This window comes from Glandiceps talaboti, chromosome 13 (genome assembly GCF_964340395.1).
Source record: "Glandiceps talaboti chromosome 13, keGlaTala1.1, whole genome shotgun sequence".
Taxonomy (NCBI): Eukaryota; Metazoa; Hemichordata; class Enteropneusta; family Spengelidae; genus Glandiceps; species Glandiceps talaboti.
The window spans coordinates 5,004,521-5,029,931 of record NC_135561.1 but is presented as its reverse complement, the minus strand read 5'-3'; the positions used below and the strand labels follow the sequence as shown (position 1 = coordinate 5,029,931).

The 25,411-nt window shown below is 36.1% G+C and overlaps 1 protein-coding gene across 1 annotated transcript; it reads right to left on the bottom strand.

The window, feature by feature from the left end:
* Positions 1 to 93: 93 nt before the first annotated feature.
* Positions 94 to 25,002, bottom strand: LOC144444492 (dolichyl-diphosphooligosaccharide--protein glycosyltransferase subunit 2-like). The gene is made up of 17 exons (XM_078133923.1): positions 24,972 to 25,002; positions 23,172 to 23,365; positions 22,278 to 22,373; positions 21,713 to 21,821; positions 21,331 to 21,394; positions 20,741 to 20,861; positions 19,757 to 19,846; positions 19,307 to 19,414; positions 16,112 to 16,180; positions 11,422 to 11,549; positions 5,021 to 5,230; positions 4,602 to 4,716; positions 3,564 to 3,764; positions 2,752 to 2,937; positions 1,854 to 1,929; positions 1,475 to 1,604; positions 94 to 297 (listed from the first exon to the last, which is right to left on the bottom strand). The coding sequence occupies exons 1-17, from the start codon at positions 24,979 to 24,981 to the stop codon at positions 291 to 293; spliced, it is 1,914 nt and encodes a 637-aa protein (XP_077990049.1). The 5' UTR covers positions 24,982 to 25,002; the 3' UTR covers positions 94 to 290.
* Between the last annotated feature and the right edge of the window lie 409 nt (positions 25,003 to 25,411).

The window sequence follows — 25,411 nt, the reverse complement described above, 5'->3', positions numbered from 1 at the left end:
AACACAGAACATTATACAGGGTTATTTTTATGAAGGAAAAAATGATTTATTCTAAGTAATGAATAAAATACTCAGGACACTTTTTTCGAGTACTTTTGGTTGTGTTTTATTGAAGACCTGCTGTTGTGAGCAATTCCCAGTATAAAAGAACAAATACTTGGAAATCGTTTAAAAAAGACATCAGAAAACAATAACGAATTGAATACATCATTTCATTGCTTTGGGTTCTACGTTGTGTGTGCATAATTCTCTTCTCTCGTTCTCTTGCTATGCAGATTTCTGGAATTCTTCTATGCCCTACAGATATATAGGAAAGACAAAACATTACTAGTTATGATATAGATAGAATTTTACACTGTGAACACCTTGAAAAATCAATCTTCTTCTCCCCAGGGGGTACTTGTTTGTACACAACTAAGTACAAGTTGGGAGAAAGAGGGTTTTAACATTCACATTCACACACTAAACTTTCTATTCCTGCAGTCTATGCCTACTGGGAAACCAAAATATCTTCAGAACCTTGCCCAGTATTTGGTCAGTACCGGTAGTCAGACACTTGAAAGAAAAGTTGTTCTGTTATGTACACATATAACTGATATTATACCTGCATGGTACTTGAGACATACATAGTAATGCAGATCTCCAATAACATGACAGAACAGCAATGACGTTTTAACAATGACTTTTTTAAGGTGTCTGTCTAACTGGTAATGACCAAAATACTTTGTGAGGGACTGTACCAAAACATAATTGGTATACATACAACTGTTCTTCTATTTCTCCCTAATTAATGCCAATTGCATCCATAAGTTCATTTCCATTGCTCCCATAGTCTTTTTGACACAATCATAAAGGAATGGCACAACCAACAAGGAGACATTGTCTTTTCAAAGTTTTGCATTTTTCCATTATATTATATGTCTACAAATTTAACAAAAATGTCCTCACAACTCAATCCAAGCAACAAAATGACAACTTTGTTACTTTTAAATGGACAGGTGTGAAGTGAACTTTGATATTCAACGCCATGGAAGGGACTGTCAATCATCATGTTGCTTAGCAACATTCTTGGCCCCATGGTTACGTTGTTTACATGACTAGCAATATGTCAGAATAACAATATCCACTGCATGCATCTCTGAAGAGAACTTAAAAATCTACTTTCAACAAACCATTTCAGACTAGTTGCCTATTTTAACTGATTTTAAATGAGCATCTGTGCAAAACAAGAAGGTAGTTGCTTCAACAACTTCCGGATTCCATGTGGTGTAGTTTGGGAAGCCCACATCCCATTATAAAGTACAAAATGACTTCTATAGTAATAGTGGACATAACTCAGTTTCATAATTATCTTGGCACGAGGCATTATGTTTCCAGCTAGCTAAGTGGGTGCTCTAATACCAAAGTTTTTTTTTCAATGTTGATCCAGAAACAAGAACGAAGCACATACGATTAGTGTATTGTATCAGTTTACCTCTTTTTAGCAATAGCTCCAAGCATTCTGTTTCCAGCTAGGAAAGTAGGTACGCCAATCATACCAAGGTATTTCAGTGTAGTGAACATATCTAAGTAACTCCAGTAACAATAGTATAACCCAAATATAGCTGAAAGTAAACAAAAATCAATGAAATATGAATATTGATTGGGTAGAATGCAAAACTGGTAAATGACTAGTACCATATCACAGAATGTTTTCTCCAGATGTGATGGGATTTTGTTCTGTGAGTGTATACTTGAAAGAATGATACAGAAGAAGTGAAGGTGATGTAGAAAGGAAGACAGAGTCCCAAGTTTACAACAGGACCTTGTTCTGTGTCAATATACTTGATGTGTGTTGTATACATTGTACTCACCTCCAAGTCCAACATGAAATCCCACAGTTCCGACGGAGAGATTAAAGTTCTTCATATTGGCACCAATTTTGATCCACTGCAAGAGGTCAAAGGTCAATGTTAACAGCTGGCATCAGATTTTATTTAGGAAGTGTGAGCTGATAATATTGGAGGGATGGGTAGGATGGGGTTTTAATTTGTGAACAGTGAAATGTATACATGGAAGACCTCTGTTACCTTTCAATGATCATACATGATATACAAGGAACCCCACCAGCATGCCCTCTTAGCCAATTTGACGCACCACTGATGCACACAATTTCTAGTGATGCACCAAAATTTGGTGTTCCTGTATCTCTTAGTATGTGGTGACTCACAAGAAATGCTAGTTTTTATCATTTTGACTCACAACAATAAAATTTGGCTAATATTAGAGGGTACACTGAACCCACTTTTGGCCTAGATCCATGTACACTGATAGATACCTGCTGATGTAAATTAATTAAGTAATAAATACAAAGAGCGGATATCACCTTGTCATCACTACAAACACACAACACTAGCTCTTAAATTTGTTCAGACAGTTCAGTATTCTCTATGTAGACGGTAACAAGGGTGTCTTCTTGTGATTTCTGAGATAATGAAAATCATACTCCTAAGCACTTCATTTCACACAAAAATCCGAACATTAAACAGGTCCTAGATTCTCCCTTCCTGGTTTCAAACTGTCAACTAGGATGGTGTTACTGATCACTGAGACCTCACATTCTAGAAAGAACACAGTGGTAGGTCAGCTTGAGTGACACAGTTCAAGGGCATATCTCCCAGTTTTCTTCATTTTCTTACCAGAATGTTGCTCTAATAAAACATAATTGATCTTTAAACAGCAACGCATTTCTTGCAAAGGTTGTACACTTACCAGGATGATAAGCACAAGGAATGGTGACAAACAGAGTGCTGCAAAGAGCTTGGACAAAAACACTGGTGGACGCTTCTCAGGTTGTCTGAACATGTGTTCAATTTCTGGTTTCTTTATATACTGACTACTCATTGGTTCTTTTGGGTCAGCCTCAAGCACTTCAGGGAATTTCAACTGGAGGTCACCCTGTATGATGAAGAACAAGAAATGACAAATATTAAACATGAATGCAAGACTGAAGTGGAAATTTTATGTGTGTACAGATACTGGCATTGGTATGCATAGTAGTTGTTCTAACTAGTGAAATTTATGCTAGGTTTAAACACACAAACATTGACTGGGTTTGTTTAAAATTTTTTACCAGGTCTGTATGTAAGAAGGGTGATGCTCAGTTTGACACTGCTGAACAACTCAGGTTTCCCCTGGTATTCTGGCTTCATGGTGACCATTCAACATATTTCAGAATTTATTTGGACAAGTAAAGATTATGATTACCAAAACGGAGAAAGTAAATTACATGGGCAGTCATTAACTTGGCAGTCATTAACTTAATGGGTTTTGGTGATTACTTCTGACAAAAAATTAAAAAAAAACAGCCTCAGTAACCACCTCTCTAGGCTCACTCAACTATTTATTGTGTTTTGATGCCTAATTACTTCTAGAAAAGTTTTAGTGTTTATTGCGTGTGTGTATTTTGTAGAATGACTAGTTGACACTAGCGTCTCGGTAACAGACTGTGCCACTTTTATGTAAGCATTGGAAGTATTGGACACGGTACGTTTACGTGTAGAATTGACGAAAGCCTTACTTACCACATGCCATAGGAATGGATTCTGTATGACAGCATCACCAACTATCAGATTCATGGCATATTTACCACTCAATGAATTGAAATGTTCTTTGGCACTCTCAGCCACATCAAGTTCAAAACGGTATACACTAGTGTCTTCATCAGGCTCAGCTACAAAGATAATTTCCTGACTTGTCTTAGTGTTGACCAGCTGAACAAAGGTCTGCAGGTATACAGAATATAGGTAAGCATGATTAGTTTGTTCACAACAAAAATTTCATTTGAGTCTAACATTGTGTGTTTGTAAACTGGTGGTGAATCAGCTCCATAGTCTCTGATAGACTAATTATCCTTATACCTGGTAATGCAGTTGTATGTTTTTCAGCACTAGATTACTGTTGCTGAATATGTGCAAAAGCTTTTTTTCTGTGGAAACAAGTCCCACTAACACACTTTATTATGAGTTGTCATATTTCTATATTTAGCTGTTGTGAAAGATGTTAACAACAGTTGCGCTGAATATTTGTTAAATAAAGCAGTAAAATACCAGCGTTATTTCCCGATACACCTTGCTTTCTTGTGAGCTGTTACCAATGCATATGTGTAAGAACACACAGCTCTGTATAATGACTTACAACTTACAGCAGAAATAGGGCTGGTGTGGCATTTCACGAATGGGACAAAGGGTTTCTTTACACAAAAACAAGATGACAATTTCAAACACACAGTAAATAATCAGGGGTGCCCTGTACAGTGTGGAGGTAGAACGGATAAGTAATCGTGTTTCTTATCATTAGGAAAGTAAATCACAATCATCAAGTCCATGTGTAATCCTTTCAGCAAAAGCCTATTTCTACTATACTGTGTAAAAGAATAGCAACAGTTTAATAATCACTTGTCAATGCGATACATGATCCTGCTGTGTGTGTGGTGTCTCTGTTATTGCTACTTTAGGGTTAACATGTGTCTATCTTTCTTTGTTTAAAAGCATTGCTTCCCATCAGTGAAATGACACACAGACTCTGTTTTCGCTGTAAATTTGTCTGACCACAAGACTTACCTGGTGAGCAGTCATCACTTTGTTGGACGATTTATCCTTCAAAGTAAACTTCATGATGACATTTTGATGATGGTCTGCTTCAATAGCTCTGTCAATCTTACCAGGATGTTGTACCCTGAACACACACAGATAGATAATGGTAAAAATATTAATACGATCTGACATATCCCTGGCAAGTCTTTTACACTCAGTTTCAAATTATCATTCAGTGGCTGTTTGATAGAATCATGCAGAAACTACTAAGAAATTGCATATGCTGCTCTGTAAATTAACATGATTGAATGAAAATAGTTTCTTGTGAAATTCGATAATGTTTAAGTATTGCATCATAGTGAAAATGCCAATAGCATTACTACATGTGCACATCAATGCAAGTAATCACGGGTCAATATATATATATCTCTCTTTGTTGAACTCACTTGGTTGTCTTGGCAGCAGTAGCCTGATCTCTATCCATCACAGCAACTTCAGCATTCTGTACAGCAACCTCAGTATTGACCTTAACCTTGACCTCTGCCCCCTCAGTGCCAATAAGTCGTTTATCCTCCTTACTGGGAGTCACGTTGATTTCTATGATGTAGAATCCAGGTGCTGGCTTGGCTTGCATGAAGTTCAACTCATACAGAGATCTGAAATAGATTAGCAGATGGTCTTATTTACATTAGCCGCCAAGGGAAAAATCAATCAATCAAGCAACCATCCAACCAAAAGACAAACCAACCAACCAACCAACCAACCAACCAACCAACCCACCCATGAATGAATGAATAAATGAATGAAACTCCACTGTAACATAGAGTTTGCTGGCGCTGTACAGTTGGAAATAGGCTGCTCATGAGAAGTGTTAGTTCTACAAGTTTTTCTGACGATGTTTCTGTTAGTTGTAGGTTTTTGCCAAAATTCCAATGGTAGATTATTCCACAGATAGGGAGCAGTGAGCAGTAAAATGAGAAAGCACACCTACCATATAGAACTAATTTGTTATTGTATATTCAACCACTGACTTAATGTTTGGTTTGGTTTAGTTTGGTTTATTTCAAGTGCTCATATAAACATTGAGAAAAGAGTACTTTACCAAAAAGTTTGTTTTAACTTTTCTTATAGGGACTGTTTCATACAAATTATCACTTCTAATATTGTCTTGGAGCTGGGTTTTTATTCAAGAACAGTGCATAACATTATCACAAAACCATGCATTTTCAACCAATATTTTGAGGAGAGTGGACCCTTCTTTTTCAGTAAATAAGTCAACAGTACTGTCAAACTCAGTAAGTTTTGTTACAACAATCAGAGACTGAATCTCAGTGAAAAGTTCAAGAACAAGTATAAAGTTATGGAAGCAACAATTCACCTGACCTTGATCTTTTCAAAAAATTAGGTCACCAAACTTAGGAACAGTACAATCTAGGTCATTACTTTGTCTGCATTTAGAACTAGACTTTGTCTGGAATCCAGACTTACATACTTGAGTTTTTCTATTACAAGTACATGTACTAGTATATTATGTGTAAACCAACTTCAGCTTAACACCAGGGAGTGAAAGATTCCAAAATGATAAACAGAGAAATTTGCAACAAGTAGATTGCTTTTGCTCAACTTTTGACAGGCTAACTTGGGAGATTGATAGAATTCAGTTGTATGCAGTGACTCATAAGAAAATGTTTGGGTTTTTTTTTAATCCTTTTTTTTTTTTTTTTTTTTTTTTACAATTTTGGCCCAGTGCAAAACATATAGAGGGTAGGATGCACATAATTGCAAAACAAAATACTTAAATACCTGAAGCAATTACAATGTACTTTATTTGTCATCATTTGTCAAGTTCAATTTGGTGCGTGTGCCCTTTGTTCTATTTGTGTGTTTGTGTTTCTATCATAAGCAGGTGATACTGATGGCTCTGTGACTGAGTACAAACTTGACTCTGCAGCTGGATCCTAAAATACTATGATATTGTGTCTCATGCTTTATGTTGTTTTAATAGCCTGGAATCTGGCTATCCTTAGGGCATGGTCAATTTTAATGTACAAAGTACTTACAAACTTAATTACCAATCGAAAATACTCCATGTTTGTTTTGGTGTGTAGATTTAAGTGACAGATGCCATGTGATTTAAAATAGAGTAGAGAGCGACAGTGTGTCCTCTAATGATAGCCAAAATTTGTTGCAGTGAGTCAAAATGAGAAAAACTGGCATTTCTTGTGAATCACCACATAGTAAGAGATAGGGGAAGACAATATTTTGGTGCGTCACTAGAAAATATGTGCGTCAAAATGGCTTAGAGGGCACACTGGAGAGCGACAGCAGTTATTACAAGCTACAAATATGTATTAAAGATAGCTACATACAACACCTGATTTGTCCATATCATTTTCAATTAACCAAAAACTACAATGGAGTTGAACACTTACTAGTGTACAATCCTCTATAAATTAAACCAAAAATTGTGTTTTCAAAGTACATGGCTAACATTTAATACAACCCGCGGAAAAAAACCAGTGCATTTGTTTGCTTGTGGTAAGTAGACACGAGACGAGTTTCATACAAAGATATACACTGTCTGACTCTTAGTGTAGTTAATTTATCAAAGTATAAACACTATACTGGCAGGAGTCAGAATCCCATAACTCTGTTTACTGATAGAATGCTACATGTTTTAACAATCAAGTAGGACTGTTTGTGTTACATTAGAACTTTATTCAGTCAAAATTGATGAAAGCTTCAGTTATTTGCATACATAACCAATGTCATGTATCACCTTTGAAAAAAAAATCTGAAAGAAATCAGCACCACTCAATGATGCAAATATGGCTGGCTACGCATGCACAGAGTCCATCAAGTAGCTGCATGATATCTTTAATTTCGGTGTTAGAAAAAACTTGCACTTAGTGTGTAATTACAACATTTAACTGTGTATTAGTAAACCCTATACTTACTTACTAACATCTATTAACACTATTCAATTGATATACTATTAGTAGACCATGACATTTACACGATTGACGCCTTTGACATGTACTGGGATCATGGCTACACAATCACCCCTCCCCAGGGCATTCCATTGAACAGTCAAACTTCACTATTGTCTGCAACCTGACCAGATGTACACTATACAATACTATTAATACCATCAAAACCAAACTACCATGTCCAACCAACATTCTCTCCATATTTAGAAATGTTTCCATGCATCATACAACTTATGGGTCAACTGTGTATTCTGTTTGTGCAATGTGATAAAACTGATAGGTATCAATGCTTCAACTGAGTATTCTGTTTGTGCAATGCGAAAAAACTGATAGGTATCAATGCTTCTTTACGTTACTCTTGTTTTTAAAGTCACTTTGATGTATAGGTCAGTGCTTCTTCACATAACTCTTGATCTCAAACTTACTACGATACACAGATCAACAGATTAAGAGATCCCAGATACCCTAGTTGTGATCAATTTTGCACTAACATAAAACACAAAAGGGCCGACTTCAGTTCAATTGTGGTCAAGCTTTCGCCGTGGCCATGTGAGATGATGTTGGGAACAATAGTGTTCCTAGGTGTTTGACACTTTCAGCTTGACCAGAATTGTTTAAATTGAACTTTCTAAAGAGTGTAATTGTTTATATACAGGGGTCTTATCAATTGAGTTTATCCTTCGAGATTTATCTTGAAATCAGAGTTGTGTCTATTCCTGTCATGCTGGTCATTTGGATTTCATCGTAGTTAGATGTCCAATAAGTCACAAAATGTCACTGGTCATTTGAATTTCATCGTAGTTAGATGTCCAATAAGTCACAAAATGTCACTGGTCATTTGAATTTCATTGTAAATCATCTAGGACATAATCAGTCCAGCCTTGCGCCCCTTTCAAGTGAGATAAAGCAATAAAACGGATAGTAAATGGGTAAAATTTCCTAAGTCATCTTACCAGGGTTCCCCTCCAAAATGATGGTATAATGAACGGAACACGTATACAAAATGTATCAGACCCCCAACCTGTCCCATATTACCAAGGTTCCCAAACTGAGGCAAAAACAGTGGGGAACTGGTTTATTATTATATAAACCACTCTGCAAGTTTGCTGGTGTTCTGTTTTAAGGTTTGATGACCACCAGTCAATCAAACACAACTCAACACAGCAAGATTTACTACGAATAGACAGTTTCAAATCTGCCCTCTCCAGCATTGATATCACCGATCTCATAGATCGTGCTCACCTGAACACGAGTGAGATCTAAAGGACGCCGCCAGCGTTACGCTTGTGTGATGATAATCCTTTCGGATATTTACACAGTATAGAAGTAGAAGAAGTAGAATCACTATATGATCTTTATATGCTGCTAGTAAAATACTGAAAGTGAAAACAAAGCCACTATACAGGACAGCACGGAAGTGGGTCAATAAGTTGTCTATATAAGATAACCTGAATAGGTTTCTTGGACATGAAGAGAAATCACTTTCAAACTTCCAACAAATACCCAAAAATTACTGCATGGAAATTGTCACCTACATCCTATAATGACGAGGACAACTTTGAAACTGAAGGTGTATCTTCTGTAGAGGGTATAACGTGTGTAAGTGTGTGTGTGTGTGTGGGGGGGGGGGTAGCTGCACATGACCTATATACATGCTAAGTTATCATTGAAAATATAGTAGGTTTTATTTATTGCTCCTTGCAAAGCAGTTTTTTTGTACTGCCTGAGGGGAAAAAGTACGCCTCATTAATTCTTATCTATACTTTTCTATCCTTTCAGAGGGGTAGTGAATTTTAGTAATGTCTCTAAACTGTAATATAAAGGTACAGGAAAGTAAAACATTTATCGAAAGAAACAGAATAACGAGAGTGCATGTACTGCTAAGTCATCATAGCATTTATTAGGTCAAACCAACATCATAATGCATACCAAATTCTAACTTTTATAGACTGGACTATTCTGTGAGACACATCAAATAACAGCTGCTAGATTCATTAATCTACATTTTTAGTGATTATATCAGTCAAAACTTTATGGCAGGACATAAATGGAATTACACTTTCACAGGTCTTAGAAATTGCTCTTTTGTTCCCTTTTCAGGACATGGCCACGACGACAAGAATATATATTCCTTGCTTGGGGCAGATAGAATGGGTAGTAACATGAGATGGCAGCCAAGTTGCAGTTTTCCATGTAGTAGTTACAGGGTGTTTGAACACCTGGTAGTTTTCACATGCAACACTGGCTGCCTATAAAATCAGTCAGGGGGCTCTGTTGTTCAACTTTTTTTCTGAAAAGATCTGAGGCTAGAATCCACGTGTCTGCATGTCTTCCTTTCACAAACTAATGCGTCAAAAAACACACACACATGTACAACAGCTATTTATCAACACAGAAACTGACTGTAATGCATAGTATTCCATATGTTTGATATGCTGTGAAAAGTGTCAAGTAAAACAAAGAAACGGTGGTGAAAACGTTAGTCATATTCACTGGGGACAATAATCTATTTGCTCCACTTGTAACGGTTATCACAGCCTCCTGACCTTTTTTCAATGTCATAGTTTTATCTCAACCAACATATTTTTTTATAAATCTTTCCACATTCTCCCCTAAAAAATCCTTGTGTGCACAAAGTGTTTTCTTAAAACATAATCCCATTGTCATGTTGAACTTGAAGTGTTACATCTACAGCTGTTTCACACTGGGCTGTACTTTCAAAGTGATAGAAATATGAGTTTACATGATGGGTTTGACCAGTTGATGCCATATGTGCATTTTCCCAAGCTTAGCCCATGTGTATATGTATATGCCATGAAATGGTTACATGATCACATTACACCATCGTCCACGGATGGTTTATTGCTTCCCTATGTGACAAACTATTTTGAAGTTTTGTTTTCAGGTTTACTATATACTTCCTATTGAGTATTTTGGTTTATATCTACAAACACTATACATCTGTACAGTACTTTCATAGGTTATCTTGGGGAAGAGCCTACACCTACAAACACGATACTTCTGTACAGTGCTTGTAATAGGTTTATCTTGGGGAAGAGCACCTATAATTTATAAGTGAACATGCTCAGATACAAAGGACTGTGCGATAGTTATGTAATGTTATTACCTAATCTGGGATGATTTGAAAGTTTGGGTAACCAAGACTAGATTATCTGTAGTTATCCATGGTAATACCTAATCTGGGATCATTTGAAGGATAAACTAATTTCATGGGTCTGGGTGACCAAGACTAGATAATCTGTAGTTGTGGTAACACCTAATGGATGATTAGAAGGAAAGTCTTCCTGTAACAGTGTAAGGGTCTAAGATCAAGACCAGATTATCTGTAATGACAATGTACCAATGCTGTACAATAGTGACTGATTCATGTTTATCAGGGTTGTCAGTGGAAAAGTGGTTTAAACCTGTTGCCTCTTACCACTGTGGTTGTGGTTCAAACCCGGGTCTTGCTTTGATGAATTTTGCCATGCTTTAAACAACAGGAGTGCTGTTCTGTTTGACTCTACTAAACAATGCAGGTTTCCCTGGCTAATCCAATTTACTCGGGACGGCATTAATACTGGCCCCATGAGGAACTACCCTCACTGGCATTTTTAGGAAACCAGCAGTTTACATGCTTTTAATGAACTATCCAGTATAAATAACGATATCAATAGACAGAATATTTCCCCATAATGCATCATTCAAGATGACAAGTTTGCTTGTTCCCTATTCACACAAGCTAAGTACCACATCATTAATTTTGCTTAGAGAAGGGTAATAGGATAGAGTAAAGAAAGTGATAGATTTTCACGACAGCTTGAAGCTGTGCATTCAACAATTGTTGAAACACTTACGGGTCACTGCCTGAGACGGTGAATGGTTTTTTACTGAGCACAACAGCATCATCTTCAGTATGAGTAGCAGAGTTAGCCGTAACTGTCAGTTTACCGAGGGAACCATTCAAAAGATTGGTTACTTTGACCTGTGAAAGGTAATAACATGGAAGATGATTGGTTACTTGACCTTTGAAAGGTAATAACATAGAAGATGATTGGTTACTTGACCTTTGAAAGGTAATAACATAGAAGATGATTGGTTACTTGACCTTTGAAAGGTAATAACATAGAAGATGATTGGTTGCTTTGGCCTATGAAAGGTAATAACATGGAAGATGATTGGTTGCTTTGTGAATGATAATAACGGAGAACATAATTGGTTGCTTCACAGAAGATTGGTTACTGTAACTTTTGAAAGGTAATAAAATGGAAGATGATTGGTTGCTTCAACCTGGGAAAGGTAAGAGTATAGAATAAAATTGGTTGCTTTGACTATAAAATACTACCATAGACAGTGATTGTTTTTTTTCATTCACAGTATACACAAATGATATAAGTTATACAGAAAGTTGTTTGTTGCTTGTACAGATGTGTCTCAACAATTAGTCTATTTATTTATTTATTTGTGTGTGTGTGTGTGTGTGTGTGTGTGTGTGTGTGTGTGTGTGTGTGTGTGTGTGTGTGTCTGTCCCTTAGTCCTGTTGGCAGATGGAGTAAAAATACCAATTCTGACTATCCCTAAACACCGTCCTGCAAAACATGCATATTTTGCATATGCAAGCAAAATACATGTGTGCCAAGAACACCGAACTATCAGGCCAATCAGTGAAATATTAGCAAATCCTTCAACAATCTAAATATTTCACATCTCTTTGATATAAAAAAAAAGTTTCTGATTGGAAGACCTAGAATTTTGATATTGGAATTTTCCATAATTTTTGCAATGTACCCACCTAAATGTATGCTAACATACGTACATACTATATTGGATACACTGTTGAGTGTGTGTAAGTTGCATAAGGAGGGTTGTTTGAACTAAGCATTTGAAATTATGAAAATTTCCAACTTTGTGACTTTTGGTCATCCGAACAGGAACTTACATGTATATATAGTCAAATAGATGTCAAACGAGTCAATAATCAAGCTATTGTTAATATTTGTCCACATGTTAAATATTTATTGTTACCAACATTTCTGGTACGCCCAGGTGTCATACCCGGCCTCTTTGCAGGACGGAGTAGCAAAGGGACATTGTCAGAATTGAGTTCCAACTTACTCTGTCTACAAACAGAACTTGCCATCCCTCAATGCCTTCAAGCAAAACTAGAATATTACCACACAATTACTAAGCAGGAATACTACCCAATAACAGTTGTCTGTGTGCAGGAAATATGTGTGGTGTGTTACAATTAATAGTTGGAGTGGGTTTACTTTACAAATCAGTGTCCCTTAGGCCGATAATATAGGGTCACCCAAATACCATTTCTTTCAAAAGAGTTTGCCCTAAAAAAACAAACTGTGTTAGTGTGACTGAGCGCCCCAGTCCCCTGAGGAAACAGACATGCGGTTACTCTGAATAAGTACATACATACTGTCTTTGTCCTGTTATAAACCAATTTCTTCCAACAAAAATTGAAATGAGTACGAATTCTATGTGTGAATAATTTTGTACACACTGTAAAGTTTAAATTAGTCAAGAATGATACTTCACATGAAAAAGGTTTTTCATTTGAGTAAAGTCAACTATACATCATTCATTTAATCAAAGCAAGCTCTACATTCAGTTGTACTGAAAGGTTCTCGCAGCTATGAAATCTTGTACATCTTAAGTTTTTCATATAGTGGTGAGGGTCGAGGGTGGGGGGAGGAAGATAGGGAGATTAATGAATGAAAACCAAAACTAACATTGTTTTTATGGAATGAAAACCAACAACTAGTATCAAGTAGGAATAGTTTTCCTATTTGTGGGGGATGGAGGATGGGGGTGGGGGTGGGGGTGACTGAATAACCTTTTCTTCATACATTAAATATTGTTCCGCAGAATGAAAAGGAACAACCAGAGGTGTGATGGAGGGACCTATAACTGATTTATAGGTTTTATTCACTAACATTCTCCCCAAGTCCACTCAACCATCAAGTATGAACATAGAACAGCTGCAACTAAGGTATAGTTTGAAATCACAAGTGTTCAAGGCCACTGTAAGACAGTTAATCTTACATCATTGAGTGTTACACAATGTGTCTATCTATAAAGTTACATACACTTCTGGTGACTAGCATACCAACCATTCTGAGTGTCAAACCTATCAACAACTTAAGCATCAGCCTACATGGAGTTTTAACAAGCTCTTTTCAAGTGTTAATGTGAAGTTATTCTACTCCCATTCTCTTTGTTCATAATCATATACTTTAATTTTTGTGACGTTTTAAATGTATGCACATTTTAAGTATGTTTGTTTAAGCTGGTGGGTTAAAATCTACTTGCGTTTCCCCAGGCATTTTTCCCTAACTGTTCTGCAGTCTTTTAAGTTTTATTCATGGTTTCCTACCAGTGTTTTTGTTATGGGAGTAAGCACGTAAAATCTACCCAAGGTTAGCGGTCATTTTACCACCATCCTTTTGTTAGGATGGTAAGCAGTAAAACCCAAGGTCCCTAGTGATGTTACTTTGAGTTCCCGAGGACTCAGTACTCTTTCCAAAGACTTTAACTCTGCATACATATGTTTGGCAGTTATTTCTGAGAGCTTCACCATCAAAATTCCAGTATGCTATTTATTAACTATGAGTCTTAACTCTCTCCTATGTATCCTCACCTCTGTAAAGCCATGATTTTCCTGGCATATTGTTGTATATCTCACCACAAGATTAAAATCTGACTTTGTTGTTCAGACTTTATCCACATTTAATCATTTAATGGCTAAACTGTCCTTATTAACAATATCTATTCAATTACAAATAGAAAGCAGTCACAGTAGCCTAGCAAGTAAAAATTTCAACTCTTGGAGACAACATTTTAAAAAGCTAATCCCCTTAAGGGTTTCAAACATTTTCTGACTGCAAATAGAAACTGTCTTTGGTAAGTACAGACCCAGCATCTGTGAAAAATTCATTCTCACAACAGAACACGTAGCCTTGACAAAACGACCTGGTACTTGTATGTATGCAGGTGATTCAATTCCTGACTTTGTTCTTAAAAACTATGCAAGCATGAGCTGGAATTTACCAAAACAATAATATGTGTCAAGATATTCACGACTCCTGATTGATTGCACTACAGAGACACAACACCAATTTACAAAATAAGTCTCCAGGAATGACTATTACCATGGGTGTAAGTAAACAGTTACTATTCTACCAACTCTTCAAAACAAAGTGTCTTTTATCTTACACAAAAGTAAAGAGGGATCTATTAAGTTCAAAACAGCATCAGCCAACACCACTACATCATTATCTGCAGGCCATGATCAATCAATCACTAACTGCCATTGTTAATAATTGAATATACTAGTATGTTCTCTATAACTTATAGTCTCACAGATTTCAAAGCTATCAAAAATCACTGTTGCCTATCAATGTTTTCACAGGATGTCGAAATCATTTCAAGTGTGCACATGTGTGTGTGATAGACCAAAATAACCTTCATGTGTCAATAACCAAAGGAGTTGAAATACATGTTTGGCCATAGAGGGCGCACTACAATAGCTGTATGCTGTTCATGTAAGATGACACAAGTATACCATAGGGGACCAATAATTTTACTTGTATGGGTGGGTACATGGCATATGACATTACGAATATGAATGGTGTCACTACTTTCACTCCATTTTGCTTGTATAGATGAGTGAAGATATACCATTACCAATCATGCTGGCAGTTTAAAGAGAAACACAAAAGGGTGGACACTGAACTAGAAAACCGGCAGTAACGTCTCTTTATGCAATGCAGCAAGATAACATTATCATCATCTTGCTGTAATCAAATAAGAGGTCATTTATGTCACAGGTCATCAGCCCCCTTTCTTAGCCAATCAGCAGACTGTTATCGATGGCTACATCATCAGGTTTAACATAATGTATATTTGCATACAGAGGAGTTTGTACCAGACAACAATTAATGAAAATTGTTATATTTTCAAAGTTAATAATACTATTTAAGGCCAATTTACTTGGTACTGAGAATGATTTATCTATCTTCTATGCTTGTCTGGATATTTTTGATTGAAGGTAAATGGCCACTAATTGTTAAGATTTTACAGGATATTTCCTTTTTCCTAGTATCAAGCGAGCATGCATCCTGTATGGAGAATACGCTTATTCAGAGCAACATTATTCGACACTTTGTATCTGTTGCTGGTATAAATCGTTGATCCAGGCTACAATGTACATCCCTGTGACAGATACCTCAAGATGGCTGCTCACAAAACAAAATTAGTTCTACATTGCACACATAATTTAGATACAACTCACACAAATCATGTAATGTTAGTCTACCTGTTTGGAGTGTTCAAAAATCTGAGGTTTGCAGGAGTTCTAACTGAAAGAGGAGTTGTGCATGATAGTACCATATTTGTATACTCACAGTGTGCATGATATCTGTCACTGCTGTGTTGAATACCAAGTAACTGCACATGCCAGTTTCAGAAATGACATTAGAAATATGATGTAAATAAATGAAAGTATTAAGATTTGACTGTCATTATAAACCTTACCTGGACTTTGGGTTCTTTGTTGGAGACTGCAACTGGACTGACTAAGGTAACAGCTACTGGTACATGATACTGTGGAGTGATGAACAAAAAGACAGTTTGTAATGGTGGTGATTTGGTGATAATATACAATATGCACCATTAAACTTAATACTAATTAGGCCAAATACAAAAAAAAATAGTGTGTTTCCGATAACTTGACCGTAGTTTAAGTACCCAACCCTAAACCTTTTTTGCATGCAAAAAGGTAAAATGGTAACAATTTACTTCTATTTCCATGTATATCTTCAGCTGTGGTCACTTTTCTTAAAAAATTGTATTCCAGAGAGAAACCAGGTGTTTTTAGACTATAACAGTACAGTCTGTCTTCTAATTGTCTTCATTTACTTCTATTACACCTCATCATACTGTCACAGAAGTATTGTGATCAACGAGTATCTTATCTTGGGGTCGAAGTAATTTTTAAAAAAATTACAGTGAAATAAAATAAAATTCCAACCTACTAGTACCTTCCCCTATTTTCTGAAGCCATGCTATCGGAAACAAACTTTTTATTTTATTTTTGCTGTATCAACAAATTCATATAATTACACATTTAACATAAAGACTGTAAATTACAAAACAAAGGTTACCCATCATGCATTGCCTTACACAGACTTACTCTCAGCACCATCAGTGTCACTGAGTTATCATCATTTTTCATTCAAGGCCAAGCTTTCTATCCTAAGTCTCTCAATAGTGTTATCGCATCAGGGAAGTTATAAGGATAGCCACATGATCCAAATTAAATGCCCAGTTCCCATTAGAATTAAATTTAGCATGAAAAAGTTGTCTGGTACACCTGAAGAGAGTTTGTCTAGAACAAAAGGGGGCCTGTAAATGGGACTTGATCCGTTGGTCTTCCATTAAATAAATACACAAATAAATATATGATCCTACGTAATCTCCCTGTGGCGCCACTGATAAGATAACACTAATGTAAAAACCAAGGATTGAATCATGGGCCTTTAGGTTACATAAAACCGGATTATACTTCTCATCTGGATTGGACCTTTAATTAAAAATAATGACCATTCAGCAAAGCCAGTGAACAGAGAGTAAGTCTAGCAGTGGCTATGTTTGCTATCAAACACTGTAGAGGTCATTCACCCTAATCCTACCATGGCCATTCCTATCTTTCACAAGAACTTGACCTGAAGATCTGGGTTAAAGTTCTCAATAGCTACATTTCTTTCAGACACCACTGTAATGTTTGACATAGTCACCTTGGATTAGTTAAAGTCTGTCTTTGGAAAAGTAGACATCAGAAACAATCTTTAAGGGAAATCCAAGGAAAAATGTCAAACATTTAGTAATATCTGAGATGAGAATACTAACAATAACACAAGTATAAAGTACACAGTACATTATAGACTTATTGCCTGGCTATGAGGGCACTAGTTGACTTCTATTACTGCAAGGGTTGGTTTGTAACAAGTATTTCCCGAGGCTGAAAGACATTGGAAATAGTTGCTACATAACATCACAAGGAGTGATATGATGTCGACTAGTGCCCGAATAAGGCAAGGCAATAAGTGTTTTATAACACATCACATTCTCAGACACATATTCTTTCCATAGTCAAAGTAAATCCCAAGTAAGATTTTGCCCTATGGAAAATAGAATGTGACTAGTACCTCTTATATGCAAATTGAGGTCACTATGGGTCAATAGTCCATATCATGATGTGATATGATCTAAGCCAATCACTGAAGGCTCCATGAGAATGACATGTTATAAAACAACATATTTACTCATAGTGTGCCCTCTGTCAATTTGACACACTCCTGATGCAAAGCAATTTTATGTGACCCACCAAAATTTAATATTCCCTTGTTATGTATCACATTTTTTAAAAATCATTTTGACCCATGACGAAATGTTTGGCTTTTATCACAGGAGCCGAGGGCACACTGTACATCACCAACTTCACAAAAGTTCATGACATCTGACACATGTTTAACCTGACAACCATAGACTATATGACAAATCAAGCAATACAACATCAGGTGTGTATACTATGTTGATTTTATATATACAGATTTACATTACAGTTGTTATTATTCTTAGACTGCACCACTGTGGAAGTGAAAAGACTTACCAAGCTCTGTTTAATAACATGGAATAGCAGATTAGATGGGGAAAAGAGAGGACATGAAGATGGTTAGGATAGAACAGTGGTGTGGTGTGGTGTGGTGTGACACACCGTGGGATGAGTGACAAAGACAATATCAGGTGTAAGGTATGGGAGATAGGTTTAACATAACAACAACAATGACATCACCAGGGAGGAGAATGAAATAATGGCCATCTTAGGAACTCAAAATATCATGACTAACAATGACAAATCTAGAAACCTCAAAATGGTCTTTGATATTTTGATATGATATCTTGCATGTTTTTGAAAACAGAAATGAACAATTTTGAATGTTCTATCACATATTTTCACCAAATTTCCCTAAATGAACTGAGAGGATAAACTTCAAATTGTTCATAGACTATCACAGCATTGGTGTGGCATCTAAATATTCTTGTGGATAAACAGCATAGTCAACAATGGTAGGATCAAAAATGATGTGCATAGTCCGGTTACGGAAAAACAAAAGATTGCATACTTTGGCCACAAGGGGTGCTGTTCAGAATCCAAGGTGCAGAAGCTAAAGTAAGGTCAGAGCCAAAAAAAACCCCATTCATGTATTGGGATAACACAGATTATTCATCTTTACAATGTGGAAAACAAATCACAATTTATAACTATAGAGAAGCACAGTTTGTAACTCTATGTTTCTTGGCACCTACTACTGTGTTGAATTATTAACTTCTGAAGTATGTTGGATAATGACTACTATTTAGAAAATCTCATCAGAACTTTGTATACAACAAAATGGTATTACAACACAATTTATTTGTAACCAAATATTCCAAAAACACCAGTCTGTTACTAAACTGCTTTGTGCAAACTCAAACACACCTTTCAAGCAGCATCCACGCTGGTTTGAACATACATATGATAAATTTGAGTGTGGCGATCATATGTATTATGTATGTGTGGTAGTGACTTTAGATGAAATTTGCACCCCAGTTACAGACTGTGAAACTTTAAATAAAGTAACAGCGTGTGTATATATACACAGAACTGATATAACATAAATCATTTACCTGGTTTTCTGATAGTGTATGTAAGGCTAGTACCACATAGTATCCACTGCGATGATTCTGAGTGTGTTTTCTGCTCAAAATGTAGTTTGCCAACATGACAACTTTATCCTGGTATGAGAGAAATGTGAAGAAATATTTTTGTTAAATGCGATCCTCCTGATTAATAATTTAAAAATGCAAAGTACCAGTAGCTGTCACTGTAGCTCTCCCACCCCTATGGCACTGTACAAGATGGAATGTCATCCATTTTACCACTGTGTATATAGGAGAAACCGTTTCACAATAAAAATATGAAATTGCAACCATGTCTGGCAATGGATTTTGAAGATGGTGGGTATATGGCTGACACAGGCAGGCATTCATCTATAGTAAAAGACACTTTTGTCTTCCAACTAAGTCATAAATGGTTCATTGGAACATATTAGTGTCAACTAAAAGTTTAGTACTAACCTCTGTAATTGTTGGTGGTTTCTTGGCTTTGTGTGCTAGTTTGTAAGCACCATGAATAAACATTGATGTCACACTTAGGCCTCCTTCAAACTGTGGAAACAAAATAACACAAGTACATATCAAGTCAATACTCGCATTATCAGTAGCACCTCAATCTATTTCTTGAGGTAATTTCAGCATTGCATAATACCAGAATCATTTATAGACTATGATGCCTTCATATACTATTTTCACATGATACAAACATTTCATAGCTCTATATCAATGTACTTCCTTCTATCTCTTCTGTGTTCATCCAACAAAAGTTAATTTCATCCATCAACAGTGGAATAAAATATCAGAATGTTTCAGTTTGTGTGAATGAAACTATTTGTGTTCATCCGAGTATTACATCCATCTCGTCAGGTGACCATCTTCCTTGACTTCACCTGATGATGGAGTGTATACCCTTCAGTCAAGTGATCACCTTTGAAAGGTTCACCTAAGGACATTTTTACACCCTTCCCATCAGATGACCACCTTGTATGGGTCACCTGATGGTGTTACACCCCACCAGTCAGGTGACCACCTTGTAGGGTTCCCCCAAGGACAGGGTGTTACACTCTTCAAGTTCAAGTCAGGTGACCATATTGTCCGAGTTCACCCGAGGACAGAGTGTTACACCTTTGCAGTCACATGACCACTTGTACAGGTTCACTTGAGGATAAAGTGTTACATCTTTGCAGTCACTACTGATATCTGAGATCAAGTGGTTTTCTCTGCCCCAAGTTTGGACATGGCCTGATATATTGTGGGACATATCATTTGTCAACCAAACCAGCCTTCTCCTTTATGTATTTTTGAGCAGTTACCTTTTGATGTCAGATCGACAATGACTGCCATTGTGTCCCTTACTGTGTGGCTGACCATCCCTTTCATATAATGGGCTAGTCTAGATCCAAGCGCTAGCTTAGGTGGAGAGTTCTATATCGTCAATATACATACCTGCATATATGTATCATCTACTTCATCAGCCTGTGCTACAAGATCTTCTACAGAATCTACATAGGCACTGACATCAGAGTCTGCTGATAGTTGTGCTGCTATGTGTAATGCATATACTGAGCTGTCAATAGAATGGAGAGTCAAAATAGTCAGTTTCATTGCTGAAAGCAATGGTATACAGCACTAGTAACATAATTGAATAAAATAGTAATATTTTTCGCACTGATTCAGTGATGACAATTGTTCACCAAAGACATGGAGCTTGTACAAACCCAACATTTTTTTTCTGAATTTGTAATTTAATGTACGATTGTAAATGACGAAATCACTTGGGTATGAATATTTTCATCAAAATTTCCTCGTTTTGAAAGATGTCTTAGTCTTGTGGTCATATGCAATAATTGAAGGTGAAGATTGACCATCATTTTCGTCTGTTTATGTTCAGTGTCGCAGTGTCTTTCCAATCAGAAAGGCTTTACCTGATGATGTTTACATCCCAAAAGTGATATTTCATGTTAAACATCATCAAGAACACTTAATTCATGCATAGGTATATGATAAACGTTATTATCATAGAGGGAAGTACTCACCTTAGAAGGCTATCATCATTTTTCAAGGCAGAATCTAATGCCTTCAAAACATCCACAGAATTAACTAATCAAAAGACAGAAGAAAAAAATTTTTAGATGCAAAGTTAAAATTTCAAAATATTTACATTGGATTATGACACAATGATCTAAACACTAACACTGACTTTGTTTTGTGTATGTTCTAACACACAGTGCACTCTGAACACCATCTGACTACAGAAATTTTGTGTTGTTGTTCAGTGACTACACACTGTGTCATTTGTATAAATGTGAACGTTATTTTTAAAGATAAGTTGCTAATGATAATAAAAAGCTAACACTTATTATTTCAAAATAACCAGATTTTGAAGTTACATAATATATTAATTACTACCATACTTACATTTTATGTTCAAATTGGTTAATGCTGATACTGCATAAAAAAGAGAGGCTACGTCAGAACTCTCATTGATAGCTGACGTTAGCGTTTTTTGTGCACCAGCAACTGACAACTGAAAATATGAAAATGGAGAAAACATTGTATTATACCAGTTTATTCCTTCATACAAATACAGACATTTATAAATTGATGACTTCTAACTACAATTAATGCCTTTTATTATAACATAATAGGCTGGTTTGTTACCTGGGAAAGCAAAAGTTTACTGTCGGCCATGAAATATTACCCATACAGGATTCACATGAATCCAAGTCCTGTAGTTACTTACAGTCAGGACTTACTGTAAACCTAGATATTTTTGCCACATCTAGAATATTTTGCAATTTTAGTCTTCGGCTTGTTCTCAAAGACTAATTTTCACAAATTATCAGACTAGTACATTGTGTTAATGTAAAAGAAGGCATTTTAGTCACTTTTAGTGAAATAAGTGAAAATAAGTCTTCAGTGAAAATTTCCAGTTTTACAGTACCACTTGCACATGTATATGTAAGAATATGAAAGTACTCACCTCACAGTTGCCTAGAGCTTTACTTGCTGTTGTAGCATGGTACAATGACTGTACATTGTTACTATCTACTTTGCTTTTGATAAAATTACACACCTCCTATTGATGGAGAAAACACAAGAAGCTTTCATTAGCAGTTTGTATTGTAAACAAGACTTTTTTAAAAACTTTTTTATTCTATTGCCATGTACAATAATTTTTGTAGCCTTATCTTACTTGATTAGTTGTGTTTTTATCCAGTCATAGCCTACAATTCAGATGATTGGGTATTTTGAATTTTGAATTAAAAACCCCCATCTGCATGGATTCCAGGCTAATTCAGTCAAGGTCACTGAGGAGAGCTCTTCTGCTCAGAATTATTTGATCACTGAGAAAGATCCTTTGTATACAATATGAAGGATCGGACACATTCTTACACTGCAAAATACGATGTTTCCTTCTCAAAGTCCTGAATTTTAACTGAAAATATAGTTGTTAGTTAATGCCAAATAATTTGGTTCTTCACTTCTTACTACTACAGTCTGGGTTTGAATATGCATGTAGACCTGTGGCTCGGTCTCAACACATGACTAAAAGTACAAGTATCATTGATTCCTTTGACAATATATGTTTTCATAGGACAATCTGGTTCCTTTCTGCCAGAGTTTTCTGAAAATTGGCTAGTCTGTTAGCTGCTGCCATTTGGTTCTACCATGGAGGTATGAGGGGAAATACATGTACCTCCATGGTTCTACTGAGGTGTGATAAAATGAAACTATTTCTCAGTATCTTTTTAATGAAGCCAACTGAGGTGTGAAACTAGTCAGACACTCAGGTCACCTTTGTACTCATTTACTGCAGGTTACTGTATTTCTCTAATGTTAGTACATTTGGGGTGCAATTACAAACTATATGTACCTGTGCCTTAGGAACACCAGCACCAAGAAGTTTAAGGCCCAGGACAGAGTAATGTGCACTGGCTACATCTGTGAATGGTTGAGCATTTTCAAAGATTGTCTTTAGCCTGGCCTGGTCTACTGCTGTCAGTACTGTTGTTGGTGTCAGTGCCTGACCAACCACAGCTGATGCCAACAAAAACAACAAAAACGTACCTGTAAAAATATATAAAGTAACACATATAGAATTTTTAGTATTCTGTCATAGCACTGTTTTTGCTAAAGTGTCAAATTCTTGGGTTGGAAGTCTGAGGTAAAATCTACCTGTGCTTTGCAAAGTATTTTACAGGGGTTTCCACACAAAATTATGGTACAATGTATGGGAAAGTCTTTTTTTACCAGATTGTCCCCTCTGTGTTACCATGGTTCCGAAACTTTTGTTATAGTAGTGTGAGATACCCCTGATGACTATAGAGTGTTGTATTTGGTCCATATGAATCCATTCTCAGTCAGAGATCAACAGGCCCTAAAACCTATGATGTACTCATTCATTCTTGCGAACAAGAGCTGCTATTTCTTCCATGACACTGAGAAATAACATTTTAGCAAACCAGAGTTGTTATATCTACCATGATACTGCGAAATATCAACTCTGACAATATGCAATTAATAAACCATCATTTTAGATTAGAGCATCTTGGACAGTGCTGTAAAAAGACGGTGTGGTTTACGATGATGACGATGGTATTGACTTTGAGTTCTTGTTTATGGCTGACAAATGATATACTACAAGCCTGTTTGATAACGTCTTGCATGCGCTCAGTCTATGGATTGGGTTCAAAAGTCAAACCAAATAGTAGATGAATTACTGAATAAAGAATCAAAATTTCATAATTTATTCAAATGAAAGCAAGCAATGCTAAAATAAATCCAGTGCTGAAAAACATGACTACATTAAAATATTTTCCTGAGAAAATTGGTGCTTACTTGAAAATTATAGTATTAGTAATGGGATTCAGGTTCATTCAATAGGTTTAAGGACGAGTACAAAGTTAGTTAGTTAGGGCCTTTGGATCTCTGACTGAGAATGTAGTCATATTGATAAAATATACCCGACTCCATACTCAACTCAGAGTTGTCTCAGTCTGAAGCATGTACATGATGGATGCACGATTTTACTGCACTAACAGAAACGATGGAGATAGAGTAATAATAGACAACACAATTTTATGACATGTTGTATTTACATTTGAACAAACGGTTCATCATGATGATGCTCCTCACATAGATAAATTGTATTCACAATTTAAGATGCAGAATCTATGTGAAATTACACATGAGAAATTTCTTTTTAGGAGTAAAAATTAAAACAGTCTGTTTGAAGTGTTTGGACGAATTCCAATTTTGGAAAATTTATCATGATTTCCGAGTTTTTGCAATTTATCACTTCATTAGTTACTTATCGTACGATATATAACACCTGAGCGGCGAGTCCACTTTGTGTTAGTTTTTGCCAATATTTGAGAAATTTGTAACGATGTTGTTCACTTCCGCATTCGTGCAAGTAAACATCTCCCCGGCCATTGTGTCCTCGCATATATAATTAAACGTAGGGTCACTCAGCATATTACACGTGGCAACCGTGCACGACGCTGTACACTTCCTACTTCAATACTCATTATTTCATACTAATGCAAAAGACTTTTGAAAAATCTATCATCATAAATAGCACATATAATATATACACATTCAGAAAACATGACCTGTTATTGCAAAACGATCATGCATTTTCAAGAAATGTTCATTTAAGTTTTACGCTCACCCCTTGCCATAGCTTTGTCGTTCAGGTGCACACAGGAAGAGAATTACATACGGGTACTTTGTGATCTTTGAACCCGAGCGCTTCGTGAGAAGAAGTCGTGTTTTATGAAAATAACAGATTAAATGGGCCTGTCTAGAAGGGGCAACACAGTTAGTAGCAATAAATCAATAATACACATCCAGAAAATGGCAAATTTAATCGAATTTATACAAATAGTCATAGTAAAATGCGAAATAAAGAGTTCTTATCGGGTTTCGAAACTCGAAAGTGCGCCACCACAAGGCATCACTCGTGAATATTTGCCATTTACTTTATTTCTAAAACACACGTAAAAATATTAGTCAATGTATACAAAAATAGAAATTTTAATTCTACAAATTTTGATTATACATTGTGGAAGAAAATGTCACCATTTTTTCACACACATGTAATGTTAACAT